The following is a 23,241-nucleotide window of genomic DNA, read 5'->3' as shown; positions in this document are numbered from 1 at the left end:
ACTGCTCTAAGAGCGCCCGGCCACAGCCGGTCTCTGTAACATTCCTACATCATAGTCACATACATGATCAAGTTTGTACACTCAACCGAGATACTTACCGAGGGAACTGGGCTGAAAATGACTGAGAGAACATACACTTCCATGTCAACTGTTTCAAAAGTTTCAGTAAGATTGACGGAAACCATCAATGCACAAGTTCCATATATCAATTACACGGACAATTGTAGCTAGTGCATTTGTCCCATGAGGATATTTTTATTTGCCACACATGGTAATATCAGTTATTTGTGCGCTGTGCTCTGAAAGGTTGAAACCTACCTTGAATAATAAACTCGTGAAAACTGTGGTCACGCTTGTGGTCAAATATGAACATACAGTTAAGAATCATTAATACATATGGCCCGTGCTCTCTGAAAAGGGTGTTTAATGAATGCGAGTAAAATGCTGTCCATGATTAGCCTGTGCAGTTTGCACAGGCTAATCAGGGACGACACTTTCCTCTTTCATGATATTTTTGGTTTAAAGAAAGTCTTTTCTTAGCAAAATCCTGTTTAGGTGTAAAGTGTCGTCCCTGATTAGCCTGTGCGGACTGCACTGGCTAATCAGGGACCACACTTTATGCACATGCATTAAATCCTTTTCACGAGGCATGGCTTATACCAAGTAAGTCTAGAGTTACAACAGCATGTTAACAAAGAGACTATATCTATGTCTGATAACATGGTAACCAATTAAACGGCACAAAGCATCAAAGGCTAAAGTAAGGCGTACATTTTTTGCAATTAGAAGCATTTCCATAATTTATTTCCTATAAGTGCAGTTGTTGTCTAACTTAGATCATCCGTACTCAAGATAATGACGTAGTTTCTTCATCCATTTCTTTTAACACAATTATTTAAATGAACATTAGGCAAATATGTTACTAACAATAAGTTATTTAACAAGGTTTGGTAACTAGAAAGAAAGTATCTTTTTCAATATCTCAATTACAAACATATGTATTACAAAAACGACTGACATCTCTACGTAAGGACGTTGCTGCTGCAATCATCTGATAAATCTACGTAGTATTAATTAAACAAAACCAGTTTGCCCATCTTCTGCTGGAAATTTGTAAATGGTGATAAATCCCTTCGATTCAGCACATTAAGTTGACCTTGATAAATCTACAGGACTTTATTCTTTTAAAATATAGTGTAAGTACCATAGTAAGCATAAAACATACACAACTTTCAATAAGGCCTATTTTTATGCCATTTTACACAATTATCATACACATGAAAGATACATTATGTACGAGGAATAAAATCTATGTAATAAACAAATTCTCCAAAGATAGCAACATCAATCTTCGATCTTACAACTAGCATGATGGCCAAGGACTAATGGAGTGCAATCCCGGCCTAGTTAAAGTATCATATGATTGGATTATGAAAGATTTTGCAAAGACTGCAAAACAAATGAATATTCAACAACAACCGTCAGGGACAAAAACTAAATAAAAAAAAAAGGTTGCCCAAACAGGCAGCTATCACTAGTACTTTGGTAGACCAGCCAAATGGCAAGTAATCGAGAACCAAGTAAATGTATTCATTACTAATTCTTATTTTAAAACAAACAAAAATGTAATTAAAAAATTGTCATGACTCGTCTCGTCATAAAACCCCCCCACTTAAGACCAGAAAACTGTTTAAAGATTTTTTTAAAGCTAGTAGCCAAGACGGACTACCACAATTTTCAGTTGAAATGTCCTGACCAAATCTACTCGTCCCAAATTGAACAGGCTACCATGAAATTCTATCCTGACTGATCCAGACAAGTTTCAGTAGTATGCGGCCATTGAGTTACTGGTAAACAATGATCCTAGTATAACAACATTTATTTTAACATTGCCTCAGCCGCTTAATTATTACAGCTATTAAGGCTCTAATTTCAGTAGAAGTATGCCATATTCTGTGTGAATCTACAAAAGCTTGCTATAGTATATCATTAAAAAGCCAAACTATATGACGAGTATTGATGTTTCCAAAACATGTAACTCCTTTGACGGCCTTAAGTAGAGAAAATCTTCTAGCTACATATACATGTATCTTTGAAAATGTTTTGCACATTAAGTAGTGGCAAAATATATATCCAAGTAAGAGCCTTCTAGCTGGTGTTATATTTGCTGAAATAAAAGGCATCAACTTCATATACAAACTAGCACATGTACATACATATCAGGTTGCTATTTCAAAATTTTCATAATTCATATGACCACAAGTGTGACAACCGATTTCTGTTTATTTTCTGCCATCTAGCAACCTAACTCCCTAGATCTCTCCCCCAAACCCAGTGAAAACATTCAGTACTTACATGACCTTGACGAGTTCAAACTATCCGATTCTCCTGAGCAAGAAATGATGATAGAAAACCTACCTTTACTTACCTTGATAGTAAATAAATAAACCAGTCTCCTGAAAACAGTTAGGACAAAAAATTCACGTACCTTTGATAGTCCATGTTATTCTATTCCATACTCACCAGAACAATACATGCTATGCAGACCTTTGTATAATCCATATACAAGTTTCACAGTTGCCTTGATCCAGATAAAGATGGACGGAAACTTTGGTTTGCAGCGATATTGCTCACATGAACTCCTCGCAGAGTAATATTGTATATATATCAATCAATCAGGATAAATCAATTTTCCCGCTGTAAATGAACAAGAGCTGTTAGATACAAGCTCAAAATGAGCAGGGCATTTACCTGATCGACGATGTAGTTTCTCTTTCGCTTGCTGGCAATCTCCAGCATCCTGTTGAGACACTTTGTTGACTTGTCAATAAGTACGTCCCAGCGGCCAGCGTAGTTACGCTTTCTTGGCAACCCCATCACCTGCAACAAAACAGACCAAGCTGAACACTCAACATAGGGAGAATAGCCTCACTCTAACAAAAGGGGGTTTAACCCTTTTCCACTTAGATCATATTTTTACGTATTTGTAGTCCCTAAGAAAGTAAAATGAAATTAAAGACCTTTCTTAATTAATTCAAGTTTTTAAGTCATTATTTATAACCCTTAGATACTGACGAGCAGCAAACAGCATAAAATCTGAACAGACTGCGAGTTAATCTCAGGCTGTTCTGGTTTTTTGCTGTTTGCACATAGCCATTTTCACTTTGCTTCTGAGAGGGAAAGGGTAAATGCATTTGCGCAAAGTGTCTAATCAGAGAAGACACTTTCTGCTTTTATTGTTTTTCTTGTTTTAAAGAGGACTCTTCTTGGCAAAAGTCCAGTTTTAGCAGAAGGTGTTGTCCCTGATTAGCCCGTGAAGGCCAATCTGGGACAACACTTTACATACATGCATTTGGCCCCGTTTTCGCAGAGAGGGACTCATTTAGATAGCAAAATATTGTAATTCCGAAGACTCAATCAACCCTTTACCACTCAAATTCTCACCTATACTGGTTTGTAGTCCCTAAGAAAATAGAGTTTAACACCTTTCTTACAAGATTCAAGTTTTAAGGCTGCATTTCAAACCCTATGGTACTGATAAGCAGCAAAACGCATAAAACCTAAACAGACTGCGAGATACCCCGAAATTAGCTGACTGTTCTGGTTTTGGCTGCTTGAATACAGTCATTTTCACTTGGCTTCTGAGCACGAAATGGTTAAGGGAAAATCTTTAGAGAAAAAAACAAGAGATGTGTTTGTCAGAAACACAATGTCCCCTACTGCGCCACTTTGATACATGTTTTTTGACCTTTGACCTTGAAGGATGACCTTGACCTTTCACCACTCAAAATGTGCAGCTCCATGAGATACACATTCATGCCAAATATCAGGTTGCTATGTGAAGAGACATAGAAGTTATGAGCATTTTTCGAAACCTAAACGAGAAACTTAAACGCAAAGTGTGACGGAATGACAGACCGGACGGACGGACGGCCCGATTACCATATGCACTCCTTCGGGGGGCATACAAATTGATACTGAATTCCGCTCCTATCTAAGGCCTTCCTGAATTCAGAATCTGAATAGTGGTGAAGATATATTCAATAAATTTCAGTTTGGCTAGAAAAAGAACATTTTAGGGTAAGCTTTTTTTATAGATAAATTATATGCCAAAACTTTAATATGAGGGATCTTTTATGTGAAGGGCAAAGAGTAATCTCTAATGTAACAAAGTGGCATTTACTGGCCTCAGAACTTACAGGAACATTGAATTGTAAAAGCAAACATTCTTTTAGCATACCTTCATTTTGTCAATGATGAAATTTGTGCCCAGTATATTAAACTTGGCGTTGGGGTTGTCAGCATTGTATTTCTCAACCCATGTTGTTTTCCCACTGGCAGGCAGTCCCACCATCATTATGATCTGTCAACAAACAGAAAACGCCTGACATGAAGTAAAATACATTTTCTATGTAACAAGCTAATTCAAATATATTTATATCCCCGTCAAATAACTTTTGTACATGGATCTGAGCAACTTCCTTGATGTTAGGTAGAGTTCTATCAGAAACAACATTTTTAATTAACATTTTAAATACTTTACCACAGTGTGTGACCTTGACCCTGGAGACCCGAGTCTTACCTGACAGGCAGCAATTAAAATGTGAACATTTGCGGACAGTTATTACAGAATCCCTTAATGTGTATTATAGTGTTTTTCCCAGGCCATTTTAGCGTGGCGAAAAGCCACGCCACCCTCCCGGATCGCCACTCTGCCCTTTTCAAAGACAAATTTCGCCACGCGCCCTTCTTTTCAAAGGCAAATTTCGCCACGCGCCCTTATTGATAACATCTTTATTGCCTTATGACCTAACTTGGTCCGCAAAATTAGCGTCCTTCATTGTCTGTGACGCTCTGACTGTGCTTGATTTACTCGAGAGACGTCAACGTCTAATCGACTATATTAATTGAGCAGATTTAATCTATTACAGTGCTCGATTTATAGGTAGGTCTTACTGACTGCTCCAAAGCTGTGAATTAGTCATGCGTGAATAACCCCGTGTCAGTATCAATCGATAATGCCGGAGGCTTTGTTATTCCAAGCGCACTTTTCGGTCGGCAATGTGTGCTCCTCCACGATAAAATCATTACTTCGGAGACCTTTGATGAAAAACTCGATGTTATTCTCGTGGCAATTTTGCATTGCATGCATTATTCAGTTATATCAAAACATATATTTTTACGCATAATTACATTTAAAATCACAAACAAATTTATTCTTTATCGTTTTCGTCTTTCAGATAATTAGATCTAATTATTGAAATAATTACTGAGACGTATACAAATTTTACAAAATGCGAATCGCGTATACGATTTAACGTTGCTATGCGCACCTGTCACTTACATCATTTGACATTTTATCAACATGGCGGACTATACAGAGTTAAATTGTGACTGGGCAAAAATGGCAAATACCGTCGTAAATGATCGAATTAACGATGGGGATTATACATTAAGAAGGAATTAATGAATTGTCTGTGATAATCAACGATGCATAAAAATGTTTTAGATAGCAACAACATTATTTATTTAGTTGTAATCTACTCGTTGGATGTATGTCACGGAAACGAGTGTTTGCATATTGTTAGCCATCAATGTACTCGCAATGTTATTTTAAACATCTGTCAAGATTATTGTTAAAAAAAGGGATTAGCCAAACATGGTTTCATTTATATGTTAGTGGATCTGTGTATAGTCAGATTCATATGCATATATTGCTTTATTATGTTTGTCGTGCTGTACAGTTTATTGAAACAGCATGGAACTTAAATGTACATTGCAAGGTAAATATATTTATATAAATCATAGTAAGTTAAATACATCTTTTACCATTAAATGTGATTGTTTATATGTTATTTTTTCCACAACTGCTTCTGATGCGATTACATGTTTCCCCGTAATTCAGGTATTCGACGAACGTTTTTGCCCTTTTTTGCCTAAACTGCGCGCTAAAATGCCCTTTTTGAAAGTAATGAGCCATGCCCCTTTGCCCTCCTGGGAAAAACACTATATTATGTCAATACATAATAATAAATTTTGGGGAATAGCTCCTGTGCAACTTCAAAGTGCAATAGTTTTCACGAACACAGCTCTTTTCATACATGATTTTTCTTGTCTTAAGCTGAATTCCATAAAATTTAATTTATGGCTTAATTATGAATAATGACAAAAACATGTGATCTTGGACCTCAATAGTTGACCTTGACCTTGCCTCTAGGTTTATGGGTCTTGCATGTGACTCAGTCCAAAATGATAGAGTTCAACTGTGATCAACTGCATGGCTGTGGCTCATATGTTATTGGAGATTCAGCGTAAGACAAGAAAAATCATGAATGAGAAGAGCTGTGTTCGTGAAAACTACTGCACTTTGAAGTTGCACAGGAGCTATTCCCCAAAAGTGTAATTTTAGAAAAAATGTTAAATAAAAAGGGCCCTAACTTGGTAAAAAATCAATGGACTGAACGAAACTTGAACTTGATCTGTAAGTCATGTGGGTAGACTCACACATCTTAAAAAAGCAAATTCGTTGAATTGATATCCCCCGCCAATATGCTTCTGGACACAAAAGTGTTAATTTTGACACTCAAAAAAGCATTTTTTCAAGATACAAAGGGCTATAACTCCATTATTAACAGATGGTGTACAATGCCATTTGGTGTGCATCATCCTCTCATTTATATATATACTCATACCAAGTTTCAATGAAATCTGCCAAAGCACTTCCATGATATGGCTCCGGACACACAAAAAAAGCATTTTTTCAAGATATAAAGGACCATTACTTCGTTATAAACAGATGGTGTACAATGCCATTTGGCGTGCATCATCCCCTTATCCATATATATACTTATACCAACTTTAAATGAAATCTGCCAAAGCACTTCCAAGATATGGCTCCGGGCGAACAGAAAGATGGACAACGCCAAAACAATATCCCTCCGCCTATGGCGGGGGATAATAAGGTCAATATCTGAAAGTGTTTCCAAAATCATTTTGGAAAAGTGTTTAATAAATGTCCAGCCCTCTTAATTCCAGTAACCTCACAGTTCATATTCGACCTTTGACCTCCAAGTTCAAGTAACCCCACAGCCCATATTGGACCCGAAACCTCTATATGGTAGTTACCTCACAGTCAATCTTGTTCTCCGGCTGCCCTGTTCCCTTCACTCTCTCCTCTACGGCCACCTTGTCCATGAGCACATAGTCCTCCTTGATGGGGAAGTAGGGCTCCTCCTGTAACAGTTAACAATGAGCCTCACTCTGGGAAAACAGGGCTTAATGCATGTCCGTAAAATGTCGTCCCAGATTAGCCTGTGCAGTCCATCATCTAAGCCCAAACACAAATCAACGAAATTCAACTATGTCACAATTAAAACACTATAACTGTTTAAATATAATTCATAGACTGCAAACCATCTAACAAATTGAGCCTCGCACCGGGAAAAAGCGGCCTATTGCATGTATGTATAGTATCCCCCAAGATAAGCTTGTGCAGTCAGGGAAGACACCGTTCACTTTAATTGTTATTTTGTCTTTACTCAGGATGTTTCACATACCATGGCACCAAAGTTGCACTCATATGCTGTGTTCTTGGTGAGAACATGAGGGAACATTGCCTTGTCGCCAAGCTTGGTCTTCTCAACCTCAAAGCATGTGCCAAGGTCAGTTCCGTTCTTCTCGTAGGAGATCACACACGGATCAGACTCAAGGTTCTGGAAATAATCAGATTGAATGTGAAACATAAAATCAGGCACCTATTTACCTTAAAGCCATATGGCTCCTTTAGACATTTGGCTTGAACATGAAAAGTGAAATCATGCACCTATTTATCTCCTTTGGCTTGAATGTGAAACGTGAAAAATGGGCTCTTATTTCTATTAGAGCCCCATGTCTCAGAGTACAATAAGCTTGAATGTAAAACATTAAATCTGGTAACTATTTCTGCTAAAGCCATATGTCTCCTTAGTAAAAATGTTAAATCATAGAAGTTCCTGAAGATTATGTCCATTTCATGTTAAGTTTGTTTCCTCTTAATTTTTTTTCTGTTAAAAGATTGCAAAATTTTCAAAAAGTGTAATATTTTCAAGCATTAAACAAACACCTTTATGTTATAGCATTAATTCTTTTCACTTGTCACAATATATTGATAATGTTGAGAGTCAATATTTAATTTGGATCAGTAGTTCACATATTGCAGACTTTAAGTTCATCAAACTTTTACTCTTTGCCACTCAGCTGCAAAGTAAAAATGGCCATATGCAACCAGCATAAAACCCAACTAGAAACTCCCAGGCAGTTCAGATTGTATGCTGTTTGCTGCACATCAGTATCTAAGGGTTGGAAATGAAGCCTTTTAAAAAGCTTGAATCTATTTAGAACAGTCTTTAATTATCCCCACGCTTTTTGAAAAGCGTGGGGATATTGTGGTTCCGCCGTCTGTCCGTCCGTACTGGCCACTATCTCCTCCTACACTATAAGCACTAGAACTTACACACATGGTAGCTATGAGCATATGTACGACCCTGCACTATTTGGAATTTTGATCTGACCCCTGGGTCAAAAGTTATGGGGGTTGGGGTGGGGCAAGGTCAGAGATTTTCACTCATTTTTTTTTATGTTTTTTAACATTAACTTCTTCATTTCTACACCCATTTACTTCAAATTGATACTGAACATCTCTTATGACAATACGGTCACTCTCAACTATGCATGGCCCTATTACCACCCCTGGGGCGCCCCGCCCCCATAGACCACGCCCACCCAAAATTGCCTTTTAATATAACTTCTTCATTTCTACACCGATTTACTTCAAATTGATACAAAACATCTCTTATGACAATACGGTCAATCTCAACTATGTATGGCCCCATTTCCAACCCTGGGGCGCCCTCGCCCACATAGACCACGCCCACCCGAAATAGCCTTTAACTATAACTTCTTCATTTCTACACCGATTTACTTCAAATTGATACTGAACATCTCTTATGACAATATGGTCAATCTCAATTATGCATATCCACATTACCAATCCTGGGGCGCCCTCGCCCACATAGACCACGCCCACCCAAAATTGCCTTTTACTGTAAATTCTTCATTTCTACACCGACTTACTTCAAATTGATACTGAACATACCTTATGACAATACGGTCAATCTCAACTATGCATGGCCCCATTATCAACCCTGGGGCGCCCCCTGGGTCAAACATGCGGTGTGGAGATACGAGTTGGCCTCTGTCGCGCCATTTCTAGTTTTATTTGATTTTCTAAGGGACTACAAACTGGTCAAAATGTTTATTTGAGTGCAAAGTTTTTTTGGTTCAAATTCAGGGTTGGTATTGGCCATATTTCCAATGGCAAAACTATATATTTTTGCCAATGGGCCCTAAATATTCCGAATTGAGGGTTAAAAAAAATCTCAACATTTAGTTCATCGCTCATCCAGCTCTATCAAATAACCTGAGTAAATATAATATTGAAAACATTTTTATTCTCAAATTCGAATCATTTGTAAGCAAAACAACAACAGCAGAGCTCCAGATAAGAGTCGTATTTTCGTAATTACGAATTATTTTCAAGTCTGTTACGTATTTATTTTAAAATCTTGTCGTACCATTAAGAATTACAAAATCAAGTTACGAATATTATTTTTACATCAGTTTGTATCGATACTTATTGAGTTCTTTTCTCGTATTAAAGATTTTTTCGGTCCTTATATAGAATTGTTATCGGGTTTTTGTTAAACAAAGCGCATTTTTCCAATAAAAGCGGCGTATACAGTCTATCCGTCAAAAAACAATGGCGGCGCCCAGAGAGCGTCCTAAAAACCTGCAAAGCGTGCAAAAACACGCTTTTAACATATTGTACGCAAAGTGAGCCGAAGTTGAATGTTAAAAAAGACATTATAGAAAAGATCTTATACGATGTTGTATGTTCAGTTGCTGACACAATCGGAAAAGCTAAAAAAAACGCGACACGACGGGTCCAAACTTAAACAAAAAAAAACATTGAACAAGTGGATGGGACAATCCCGTGGCTAATCATTGAGAAGATTGAAAGGGAGACCCATTTTAATTGTGAAATATGTAAAAAAAAAATCATCGAAGGCATGCAATCTAAGCACAGTTTGAGCATGTGAAGGTATTTGTATAATACTGAATAGACACTGTTAAACTCGTGTAAATAAAGTTGCAAGTATGTTTATTTTGATTTTTTGCATGAAAATAACCATTATTATTTATTTTTAGGTCATTTAGAAAAGTTAAGAATTATTTTCCAAAACTTTGTAGTAACGTTAAGAATAAAATTTCAGAGTTAAGAATTCTTTTTGAAAATCTGGTAGTAACGTTAAGCATTTCACAAAACCTTATCTGGAGCTCTGAACAGCAACACTAATTTCCAAATGTTAGTAAAATTGCTGTGATTTTTCCCAATCCAAAATTACAAGGCCATATTCCCGAAATGGTGAAAAAAACACTGAATTGGTAAAGGGTTAAATCCACAACTTACTAGATAAGCTGTAATGACATCCCCAACAGTGAACTGCTCCCCATAGTCCACGAAGTTGAGATTGGTTGAGGCCTTGCCAGTGCCTCCATAACCATAGGACAGCTCCTCTTCTCCTGTAACAGACACAGGTTCATTTGCCTCATACCAAAATGGGTCTTAAGCCTAAAAGGGCAAGCATAGCTCCAGGCCAGGCTGCGAATTCACACAGGCTGGTCAGAACCTACGCTGTCCACTTCTGAGACATTTGCAAGGATGGATCAGTAACTGATAGAAGTTCATTTGCCGAAGAGAGCTTATTAATGAAGAATGACAAATGAACCGCATTATGCAAAAACGGGTATTATGCCACATGTGCCCAGCGTACCTCCAGTAAAGCCTATGCATTCACATAGACTGGTCAGGATCTACACTGTCCGCTTATGAGACACAGAAACCTAGCGTGACTTAATAGCGGACACTTTTTCCTGACCACAACTGACACTGGCAGCATATGGCAAATGACCCATTTTTGCATAACACTATTAAAATGTTTATGATTTGATAGAAAATGTGTTTAGCAATTCAGGGAGCATGGACATTGTTTAACAGAGATGGCTTTTATAAATGTTCGTTAAATGTTGGTCAGAGATTGACCCTAGGAGGCAGGGTTATACAAACCAAAAGTGAGCAGTTGATCGATGTTTCTACAAATGTCCACCTCACAATATATGGAAATAAAAACATAGCTAGGCAGGATTTTTTATTTCAAGGGCAAAAACAGTATGTTTTTAAAGACTAAAAATCTTTAGAAATTTATATATTATTCTGCAGAGGTAAGGTTATGCTATAAAATGAAAGACACCTGAAACAGCAACTATTCCCTATCCCATAACAAACATGATGCCTACAAACACTGAATATCACCTACCTAACAGCATGTTGTTATCATCGGTAGACCAGCCCACTCGCAGGACATGTGGATTAGCTTCATCGGCTTCAAGATGTTCCACCTCCAAATTCTCTGTTAGCTGGAGGTAAAGAGAACAAAACATTTAGGTTTCAGAAAATAATTCTTTAATACATATAGTATTTTTTTTCCATGCCATCAAATTGCAATTAACACATACTTGATGCATGTAAACTCATTAACATGTCTTGTGACATTGTGAAAACTAGTTATGTTTTATGACAGGACAATTCTTAAGTACTTCATACAATGTATTTATGAATGTAAGATCAGCATTTTTTGAAGAATATTTTACATTTGATTTATCATACTGAGGTATATAATAAATGGAATATTACACGACTGTGGTGTTCCAGCTAGTTATATCGCCCTCCATTATATGACATAGTTTTCCAATCACCTTGCGTCTCGCACATCACACAACCAAGTTGTGTGATACAACCCTACAGAAAACCACATTCAAGTAATATTCCAAATATATCTACATATTTACTATGATAGTTTACATTACAAAGCCACGTATCTGGTCTGTTCCTCAGCATATTGAGCACTTACTTTCACTTGATATGCCACTTTGCCTCCTTTGACCCCGTATGAAGCCCTAGCTCCAGCCCAGATCATGGCAAAACCTCCATCAGTCGCAGGCTTGCCACACAGGCCGTTCTTGCTGATCTTCAAAAACAGGTCACTGTTGTCTGAAACAACAACATTCAAATGTTAGAAAGATATTTTCATAAAATTGTACAGCTCAAGAATAATAAGCCGGGGAGAGACATTCCCTTCTTACTTTCAAGTTTAATGACTCCATCTCTCTAAAATATTTAGTCAGACTATCTTACAAATTTTCTTAATGGTGTGACATTTTGATTTCCTACCATAAATCGTCTACACTCAGTTATTCAAGTGTATGTCTTAACATTTAGCTTCCACCTTTAAATCCGAGAACAGTGCTGTGACCTCTATGTGCTATAAAGGCTACATTTTGTCCATATAAAAAGCTCAAGGCATTCACTATACACAACAACAATAGAGCACTTACATTTGTCCAATGACACATGCGTCCATTCTTTCCATGTATCATCTTCTGGTTCAATGGGAGAGCGACTGAAAATTGCAATTCATAACACATTGGGCATTATTTTTTTTTACAGAAACTTTAAATATTCATTCCTTCAAACAGGAATGATACCAGTAAGAACTTTCTATTTTAACCAACCCCATATTATGAAATATGCATCATTTAAAACCAAAAATTGAAAAAACCTACCACGTGTTAACATGCATCACAATTAATTACATCTTAAATACAACCACATAAAACCTAAGGTATTTTTTACACTTACGGTCTAAACTTTTTCTTGTCCTGAGTTTTGGATTTTTCACTTGACTTCTCACTGGAGCGGTCATTAGATTTCTCGCGCTCGTGGGATTTGGATCGGGACCTGCGTCTTCCCCTTCGTTCCCGTGGTGAACGTGACCTTGATCGAGACTTGGAGCGAGATTTCGAGCGGGACCTTTGCCTCTTCTCACCTCGATCTGTCACGACACATCAAGAAATAATCACTGATCAAAGTATTAATAAATTAAATTTGTGTTTTTTACAATTTCACCTTGATAGCTTATTTTTACCTCAGTTACCTTAGTAGAACATTGATGGCAAGATAGTATTTACTATATCATGATCTGCTGATGATTTAAAATTTTGGGGTTTTCCAATGATATAAGACGAAAATTGAATCAAGACTTTGCAACCAGAGCCAAAGCATGCAAAAATGTTTCTCATGTTTCTCATGCCATATACAGCCAGCTTAGCTCCATGAGCTACCCTGCCCACAAACACATGCATGGCTAAATAGTGAACAGGGTAGCTCCTGACCAAATGCAGCAAATGGTATGTGACCTATTTTGCAGGATGCACCTCATATACCCCTTTACCACTTAGATACGTATTTTCACGCATGTGTAGTCCCATAGAAAGTTATATTAAATTAAATACCTTTTTAACTAAATTTAAGTTTTAAAGGCTTCATTCCCAATCCTTAGTTACTGATGGACAGCAAACACCATAAAACCTGAACAGACTGCGAGTTACTCACAGGCTGTTCTGGTTTTATGCTGGTTGCACATGGCCATATTCACTTTGCTTCTTATGGGGGAAAGGGTTAAAGAAGGTTTTGTTTGAGGCACTGCTCACCATTATCATGGTCGGGTTTCTCCTCCTCCTCTTCTTCCATTTTGACACCATTTTCATTCACTTTTTCTTCTGGCTAAAATTAAGTTGAGGGATTATTGTAAATTTTATACAACACAGAAACAGATTATGCCAACCTAAAGAATGGTAGACTTGATGACTGTTAGATGGGCAATCATTGGCAGTGACTTTTGGAAAGCTTAACCAAATAATTCAAGTGTTAAAACAGGCCAATAATTTTATTAAATTTGAGTTGAAAATGGCACCAATATCTGCCCCCAATCATTTATCTTAAATATACAAATATTTATGTAGAATTGTATAAATGGCTCCACCCATCATCACGTACTAAAACAGATTTGTAAACAACATTTTGAATTAATTCTGCCAATGACTTTTTGCTTCTTATATTTCATGTAATAAAATCATGTCTATTACTATGGAGAAAAATAGGGATGCCTACCTCATGCTTTGTCTCAGTCTGATCAGGCTCCATTTTTTCCTCCTGATTAGCTTCCCAACCCTCGTCTGCCTCATGTTTAACAGCCTGGTCTGTGTCCATCTGGTCATCTTCTTTATTGAATAGAAAATTTAGTTACACGTACTTATCTAATAAATTTTACGAAGCATAATGATGGTTTTATAAGACAAACTACTTCAAGAATGAGATATCCAGGTTTTTTTCTTTAGAACTTTGCCTTTTAATAATTTCCCTCCAATTCTTCAATTCTTTTCGTATACAAAATATTATATTTATTTCAATAAAATATTTTTAATGACCTAAGCATGTTTAAACCAAAAAGATGATTTAAACATCCACTTTTTTTTGACTGAACACGATTGTTTAAATAATTCCCCCAAACAAAAAATCTCTGCATCAATCCACACCATGGAAAACACATTTACAGTGTGAACAAAAAATATTCAACAAGATTATTTGTTTATCATGTTTTTCATGAAAACATTTTCAACACTAAGGGTACATATTTTAAATGAAAATGTTTAAGAAATTTACAAGCATAATTTGCCAAGTCATCACAAACGCAAACTTTCCACCATACACTGTGCATCTCACTCACCAGGTTTAGATTCCTCCTGATCCTCCTGTTCTGTGACTGGCATTTCCACAGGCTTAGAGTTCTCTTCCTCCTTAGGCTCTTCTTTCACTTCTTCTGGACTGTCCTCTTCCTTTACTTCTTGAACAGGCTCTTCAAAAGGAGCCACATCATCTTCCGGCTGGTCATTGGCTGACTCACTTTCATCAGCAGGCACCTGGTCCGCTTCAGGTTCTGCATCAGGCTCTTCAGTTTCTGACAAACTTGGTGCCACCTCCTCAACTACAGGTTTGTCATCCTCTGGAACCTCCTCTGGAACAGGTTTTACAGTTTCTACTGGGGCTGGTTCTTGTGGTTCCTCCTCCTAATGTAAAACAATTTATAATATATAACAAGGGACAAAATTGTCACAAAACCAGGTTTTCATTGTGAAAAAAAAATCTGATAAAGGGAGAAAACTCAAACTGAACTTTTGAAATGACCAAAAAAAATTAACCCCCTTTGTAATTTTTTTTTTTTTTAAATCTATTTTTAGTCGTGGCGACCTTGACATTGGAGATATTGACGTGATTCTTTCGTGGGACACACCGTCCCATGATGGTGAACAAATGTGCCAAATGATTTTAAAATCTCACAATGAATGACATAGTTATGGCCAGGACAAGCTCATTTATGGCCATTTTTGACCTTTGAACTCAAAGTGTGACCTTGACCTTGGAGATATCGACGTAATTATTTCGCGCGACACACCGTCCAATGATGGTGAACAAATGTGCCAAATGATTTTAAAATCTGACGATGAACGACATAGTTATGGCTCGAACAAGCTCATTTATGGCCATTTTTGACCTTTGAACTCAAAGTGTGACCTTGACCTTGGAGATATCGACGTAATTATTTCGCTCGACACACCGTCCAATGATGGTGAACAAATGTGCCAAATGATTTTAAAATCTGACAATGAACGACATATTTATGGCCCGGACAAGCTTATTCCGCCAGCCCGCCAGCCAGCCCGCCCGCATTCGCCAATCTAATAACCAGTTTTTTCCTTCGGAAAACCTGGTTAATAAATTTAGTGTATAATCTAGAAGGTCATATCAACATGGCAATTAGGGTTGTCCCAATTAAACAGTAAACAAGTGTTTTGTGATAAGCATACATTGTGGTTCATTGTATCAAGAGTCCTACAGCTGATTTATTTGGACACTCATAGTTCTTGAACATTCTGAAATGGGTTGACTTCCGGACTCCAGGTTTTAAATCAATGACCTGAAGTTCTATTTTGTTTATAATTTGCAAACCAGACAAGGCAACTTTACCTGAGAAGACTGTTGTGATTCACCAGCTTCCTGCGAGCTTTCATCCAGACTCTGAGAGGTATCTGCATCACCATCCATGGAGGTGTCAATCGATTGACTTGAAGCATTGTGATCTCCACCTGACAAGAATGATTCATGAATAAGTAATAATGTAATAAATTACTTCACAATATAATACATTGTACCTTGAGGAATTTACCTTCATTTGACAATTATAAACGGTCTGTTTTATGGTTAATTTAAAAACATCAATTTGGTGTCTGATAAAAAAATACAGAGCTCTGAGCAAGTGGGAACTTTTTGTTCAAGTGCTTGTTCAGCTCTTATGGCGTTTATCTCAGGGCTCCCCCTGGCCCAAAAATTTCTGTAGCCAACATTTTAGCCAAATGGATTTTTTTGTAGCCAAATTTAAGAAACTGTAGCCAAAGTTTTAGCAAAGCATTCGGAACCGCCTGTTGTAAGTCTAGCTACAGGGGTGTAAAAGAAGAAACTGCAAAACGAAGCTTTAATATGTTTAAAATTTATGTCCGAAATCATAACAAATTACGTTAAAATATATACCATAGATTTTGCCACTCATGAAGGTGGTATAATACATGTACAAGTAAAATTCTCTTAGGCATTTTTTTAAACGGAACATACGAGTTTTCTCAACTGGTTTTATCATTTTTATTTCATTGTTGTTTCGTGTGCTGTTTTATCAGACTTTTTCACCGTTGTCAATATTCTTAAATCTGTGTAAGTCTATACCGATGTTTTAAATTGTTGTCGACTCGATAATAGCTTACAAACATGCCCTGAACCAAACAAATGTCTGTGCGTAGGTTGGCTACTGACCATAACTCAACCAAATAATTAAGAAATAATTTGTGTACGGTAAAGTTTGTTGTCAAATAACACACGGCCGATAGTTTAGATGCGTAGGGATCAAATCACGAGAGCAAAGCATTTGAAACCACGCATCTTATTTTCCCGGCGTGGGTTATTCAACAACAAACTATAAAGTACACGAATTATTTCGATTCTAACATTGTTTTACTAAAGATTTATACAATTAATATTATTTTTCTTGTGTACTATTCTATGTGAAGTTCCGCACATAAAAATAACTTTCGGCTGTTCTGTCGATCAGATCCGCGACTTTCATTCATAATTATATTACCGGAATATTACGCTGGTGGAAAATGTATCGGCATGTTTAATTTAGTTACAGCGAGTGCCATTGTGTGACTAAGTTGATAATTCGCTAACGGCTTTTACTCAAATTGTTCTAAATCGGCAGCAATCTTTAATCAGATGTAATTGTTTATTTAAGCCGATAAGATGTACGGTTACTCTGTTGTTTTGTTTTCACACCAGTCAGTTTCCTTTGTCTCGAGATCCGGTTCTGACAGGTGTAAATGCAGACTGCGTATCAATTTTGCGGGTCAATAACACGGTGATGTATTGAAGCACAGTCTACAGCTGAAAGAGTTTACTATTTGGGATGGCATTTGTCAGGAAAATAATCGTTTGGCTAAAACGGCCAGCGAACGATTTTTTCCTGACAAAAATCGTTCGCCGGAAGCTTTCGCCAAACGATTATTTTATTCGCCGAATTTGCTAAATTTTCGCAATTGGCGAATCTGGCGAACGGCAGCGGGAGCCCTGTTACTGCTGTCATGGGATGCGTTTACTATAAAAGTTATGCATTTTTTTAGAATTATTACTTTTAATTATTACTGCTTGCATCCTTAGTGCATACAATTACAGCAGCAAACAAACTCTTTGTCACCTGCACTGTAAGGCAAAGAAGGCTCATTTTCCACCAGTGTTACAATTATTTGCAGGTTTGATTGTTTGCATAAGAAGAAGCTCAGTATAGGCAAAGCAAAAGGCCTAGCTAAGCTTGTTTTGATATGCAGGTTTTTTTTTTTTAGAAAAAGGGGAAGACGCTGGACGCTGGGTAAAAGGGGAAAATCGAGCGCGAAAGAGACATATTTGGGGAAAAAATAAAAACTGTTCATTTCAATGTCTATAACTCACCTACAGACTTCAGTTTTTTTTAGAAAAAGAGGCATGTCTCTGACCTTTTTGTTCTTAAACACATGAACAAGTATGATTTTAAAGTCAAAGTCATAAAGAAAGTTGCAGGGGTAGATCTAAAAATGGGAGATGTTTTCAACTGGGGCCTGGGAACGATGTCAATATTGTGATTTCAATTTCATGATGAACGGGTTGACGATCTGAATCTGCTACAGGATTGGAAAGGAAAGGTGCGGCAGCTGCCGATTGTCTACTTTCACTTTCACAATAATCCGACAGTATTAATCGATGTTGATTACATGTACCTCCGAATCCTATGTTAGCATTTCCGATCGCCAAAATCGCCAAAGGCGATTGAATCTTTTAGCTGGCGATTAAAGTTTAAAATGTTAATGAAAATGGCGATTGCAAAAACCCTGATATTTCTCTATAAGTATATAATATTCCCTACTTTTAAAGAGAACTCCGTACCGATTTCCACATGTAATCGCCATAAAAGCTCCAGGTGGTAATAGATAGTCCATTGATAAGAGATAACCGGATGCCCGTATCGTATATTCAAGCCACATAACACAGTCATGTATGCTGACAGATGCATCACGGGAAATTTTCGGGTAACTTTCCAGTCGCCAAACTGTGATATTTAACGTCCAATCGGTTACAAGAATGTTTATGGAGGCTGAGTTATATAGCGATTATTATTTGTGATTGACGTCGGTCACATAGTAAGCGTTTATCGCAGGTTTATTAACAATGAATCACAGTTGTAGCATTAATACGTGATATAAAACCGGTAAATAAAGCAGTACATTAAAGGCGGTTTCGGGCATCATCATCACACCTATTTACCGTACTGTAAACAATCATTAATTATGAGAAGTTAATTTCAATTGGTGAGCAGTGTAAAATTACTTACGGCGAGTAAGTTGTGAAAAACAAAACCCGTTAATAATTTGATGCGGTAACAAATTAAATCCAGTGCATGTATATTTTATCATGTCTATTTGTAGAACTGATTTACACCGTATTTCTACAGCCACGTGATTATAACTATTAACTATGCATTATTAATACCGGTATGCCATGTAAAACCCGTGTTATAAGAAAGAGCGCGAAATTATTGCTGTCGTCTGCAATGACAAGTTCTACGCATGCAAAGCAAGACCCACCCAATCAAAGACCGGGGCATATCTGAAAGTTCTAACATTGTATACTGTTTATGCCAGTGCATGAAAATAAATATAAATGAAAAATAAAAAAAACATTAAATCAGTGTCCGACAAATCCATTGCCCGGCGCCCGGGGGCTACCGAAATTTTTCATTGGGCTACTGAAATTTTCCAGCTGATGCCCGCCGGGCTACTATAAATCTATAAGAGCGGTAGCCCGGTTTATTGACAGACATACGTAGAATAAACACGCTGACCATGTGTTTGTACACTGTGTATTGCTTATAATCCGATAACAAAGTGCAATCAATTATCTAATCAGTCACCGATCACTTGCGGTTATGTCGTAAACAGTAACAGTGTATTTTAATCATCCAATCAGAATCAACATTTTTCGTCTGCTAATAATATAATGAGAGCCGGTTGGATAGTTGGCGCACATGATGCAACATCATTTCGCAGTTTGGAATTCTTTGTTAACCGCAACAATGAGTAATAGCGACAACGTTTTTGATGTCGTTAAATATCCAAGGACGCCGAACTTTAAATAAATCAAAACAATAGCGGATTCTTCAAAACGGTAACGAAACCGAAAATGAATATTAATAACAACAGTGTGAACGCGGTTAACACCTGCTTATTAGTTTTCATTGTCAATTAATAATTGGATTAGTCGACTGTTAATAAATAATCCCATATATGCCCGATTTATATTTTTAAAACCAAATTATGGATGGGTAATATAGACGATAAGAGTCATAAACACAAACGTTTGAAATTTTCTAAAGTGTCAAATGAATTTCGGCATATGGTTCTATTTAAAGATATGATGAAATAAGCTCCCAATCTGGACCGTTGTATTGCAACATGAGTAAATAACCTGCCACGGTTTGCACGCGTTGTGTACAGCTATTTTAGGTTACAAAATTCTACATTAAATAAATGAATTTCTTTGTCCATATAAAAAGCGTGCGAAAATTGGCGTGGGTGTATTTATTTGGTAATAAAAATTTCGTAGCGGGTACGACATTGGGATCATTTAATTTCCATTAAAAGTTTCGTTGTGAATTTCAACTAAAGTACCGGGGTATCTCGCGAATTATTTGGCATTGACATTTCCTCTTAATAAAATATCATGTAAACACGCTGTATCGTTACCGTTACGCTGTATCAGTTCCTTCATTATTGAAACAATTACCGGGTATTGTATTGCATACTGACTGCACACAAGCGTCGTAACATACGGATGCAATACGTAAATTTGGACAGTACTTAAAGTCGGACACAAGTAAATAAATGATTTAATGCTCTTGGTTTCTTGAAACTCGGTATTTGTTGTTAAAAAGGGCAATTGCATTGATTAACACCATACGAGTCAATCGTATTGATCATCTAAACGCTTTATTTACGTTTCCGACTTACCGTGCTGTTCGAATTTAAGTACACATACATGTGCACATACATGTAATATCTACATGTAGTATATGATTTTCTTTGGTACATTTACATTTAAGTACACGGTGCCTGTACTGTAACATTAATTTACGATATTGACTGTGTACATCAGACTACTTGCTGTATCATGTATATGTATGTATACATATTATGTATAATTTTATATAAATTAAAGAAATAAAATTAAGATGAAAACCTGCCTCTTATCATTTTGTAGGAAAATTTTATGGGCTACCAAATATTTGTATTGGTAGCCCAGTGGGCTACCTGAAAAATAAGAAATTTGTCGGACACTGATTAAATTATTTGATTTCAGGTAACAAACAATTTATTTAAATGTGACTTCACTGATAATTTAATACAGTCATTGTTGATACCTATAGATTCATGATAATGATTATGTCGTTCATTGAGCAGATAAGGTTATAATGTGGGTCGTTATCGTAGTGCTGAAATTTGGCTACTAATTTTTTTTCCTTAGCGCCAACCTAGGAATCCTGCTGGGTTTCAACGGTTTTTGATGATTCATTCTTAAAAAATGCGTCAACGCAATTAATATTTTCCGAGTCCGAACGTTTTATTTTGTTCGTGTATGAACGCCAATTGTGAGACTTTTTTCTTATTTGACGTTTAATTTTTCTTGGCTTTCACATAACCCGGATGAAAATTCGACTGGATTCCGGTAATTAATCGACAAAACACCCTTCTCGCGCAAGACCGGAATCCAGTAAAATAGTCACATTATAATACGATTAGTTGCCCGGTTTCCATGACGTAATTTAAGAGCTATATATAGAATCACTGGGATTCCCAGATTTGAGTGTTCGTCGGGAGAGAGAGAAAGAGCGAGATCGTTGTACATGGTACAAATTGGATAAGTGTCGACTATCCAAAAGAAAAAAAAACATTTCTTTGAGGGTAAAATATTATATTTTGGTGAAAAATTATATTTTTGGAGGGGAAATTGTATTTTTAGGGGAAAAATTCTGGTAGGGGAAGACGCCGAATATCGGCGTCACTTTCTTAGTAAAAAAAAAACCTGATATGACAGTATATGCACATAACGTTATTTTTATGTATTGCGGACCAGTAAAATGGAGCGCGATTGGTCATTGTTGGCTACTCTTACTCTACAATGTACCCCGAGTAAGGAAAATATTCTTAAAAGTACACAGCAAATATTAGACTGTACCCAGTTTTCCAGCCCAAAATACAATGTTGTGACACATTACCAAACAATTCTCTATTAACACAACCTGCCACAACATGCTTTTTTAGCACAAATTTCGGTAATATAGAGGCTATTTTTCAGAATATCTACATAAATATGGACATAATTCATTTGAAAAAAATGAGCCAACAATGACCAATTAAGTGTTAGTATTCCTGGCTACGTCATGTATATTTTCTGCACCTGGGTTACAATAACGTATACTTAAGAGTACCCGGGGTACTTTTAAGAAGTACCAACAATGACTGATCAAGCTAAAAAAATTGAGATTACTGGTGAGTTATAAAACAAAGCTCAGTGACAGCAAAAAAAAAATTAAAACTAATTTTTCAATAATGCATTGATTTACATCATATGGAATGTATATTTATCGCAAAATTTTGTTTAATTTCACATATATAATCTTGTCAAATCGCAATAGAGTAGTAGGACAAAGTGACAGACACCTTTTAATGCTTTCTTCAACCTCGAAATGAGAACTGCCTTTTTGCCCTTTGTATCTAGACCCCTGGAACGCAATTCATCTTGCAACTCGGCGACTTTCAACTTGTCGAGCTTCGTTGGGTCAAGTTCACTCATATTGTTAAGGAATTATGACATCAAATCATTAATAATGCAAAAATCGGCGCAAACAAATTCAACAACAATGTGGTTATAAAATGGCGGAAGTTGTGCGTGGGTATTACAAAATCGAATTTCTTTTGGACGAAAAATTGAAAGGTTTAAATATCGGACACACGGTGTCTTACATCGCGGTATTCTGGTTTCTATCTTAGACGCTTATCTAAGTTAAATCCATAAATTGAAAAGTTGGATAAAGATTTTTGCCCAAGTTTATGTATTTTGAGTTTAATAATTTCGCACTGATAAAGATCCCTTTGAAAGATTCGTGGCGATACTAAATGAAGATATATCTCGATTGTACATACCACTGATCGAGTGCCTATAGTCAGTCAGCCACACACACAAAATTGATCGGACCGAGAACGAAGATTTAGTGCTCTATTGGTCGATTAAATATTCATCTTTTTGGGCAATTGTAAATACAAGATACAGCAATACAAGATACAAACTTTTATTTCAAGTCGGTTTACAATAAATAACAGTTTAACATTAGCTATGTATAGCTATTGACCGACACATACAAAGGTAATATGGTTATGTACAAGGCATAAATAAATAAATAAATTTCATATTTCTTGTTATAATATCAAGGCATATTCAGTTTACTAACAAAGCACATGATAATAACTTAGCAACTATAAAATAACTTGGCAACTATATAATAACTTAGCAGCTATATAAAAGATATAAACACATATAAAAAAGTAAGCTTGTAA

At 36.6% G+C, this 23,241-nt stretch overlaps 1 protein-coding gene across 4 annotated transcripts in view; it reads right to left on the bottom strand.

The window, feature by feature from the left end:
- LOC127875024 (heterogeneous nuclear ribonucleoprotein U-like) overlaps positions 1–22,590 on the bottom strand; it is a 32,687-nt gene extending 10,097 nt beyond the window's left edge. For 2 of the 4 annotated variants that reach the window (XM_052419759.1, XM_052419762.1), the window contains exons 1-14: positions 22,348–22,589; positions 16,022–16,140; positions 14,724–15,063; positions 14,108–14,217; positions 13,648–13,720; positions 12,797–12,989; positions 12,493–12,557; positions 12,009–12,148; positions 11,415–11,514; positions 10,508–10,620; positions 7,557–7,712; positions 7,126–7,233; positions 4,241–4,363; positions 2,752–2,880 (exon numbers count right to left, since the gene is read on the bottom strand). In XM_052419759.1, coding sequence (XP_052275719.1) covers positions 2,752–2,880; positions 4,241–4,363; positions 7,126–7,233; positions 7,557–7,712; positions 10,508–10,620; positions 11,415–11,514; positions 12,009–12,148; positions 12,493–12,557; positions 12,797–12,989; positions 13,648–13,720; positions 14,108–14,217; positions 14,724–15,063; positions 16,022–16,140; positions 22,348–22,480 — 1,902 coding nt within the window. In that variant the 5' untranslated portion in view covers positions 22,481–22,589. Of the gene's footprint in view, positions 1–2,751; positions 2,881–4,240; positions 4,364–7,125; positions 7,234–7,556; positions 7,713–10,507; positions 10,621–11,414; positions 11,515–12,008; positions 12,149–12,492; positions 12,558–12,796; positions 12,990–13,647; positions 13,721–14,107; positions 14,218–14,723; positions 15,064–16,021; positions 16,141–22,347 lie in introns of all 4 variants that reach the window. The other 2 variants (XM_052419761.1, XM_052419760.1) reach the window with 2 other exon arrangements.
- Between the last annotated feature and the right edge of the window lie 651 nt (positions 22,591–23,241).

Source organism: Dreissena polymorpha, chromosome 3 (genome assembly GCF_020536995.1).
Source record: "Dreissena polymorpha isolate Duluth1 chromosome 3, UMN_Dpol_1.0, whole genome shotgun sequence".
NCBI lineage: Eukaryota > Metazoa > Mollusca > Bivalvia > Myida > Dreissenidae > Dreissena > Dreissena polymorpha.
Note: the sequence above shows the minus strand (reverse complement) of the source record. Positions and strands in the feature narration are given on the sequence as shown.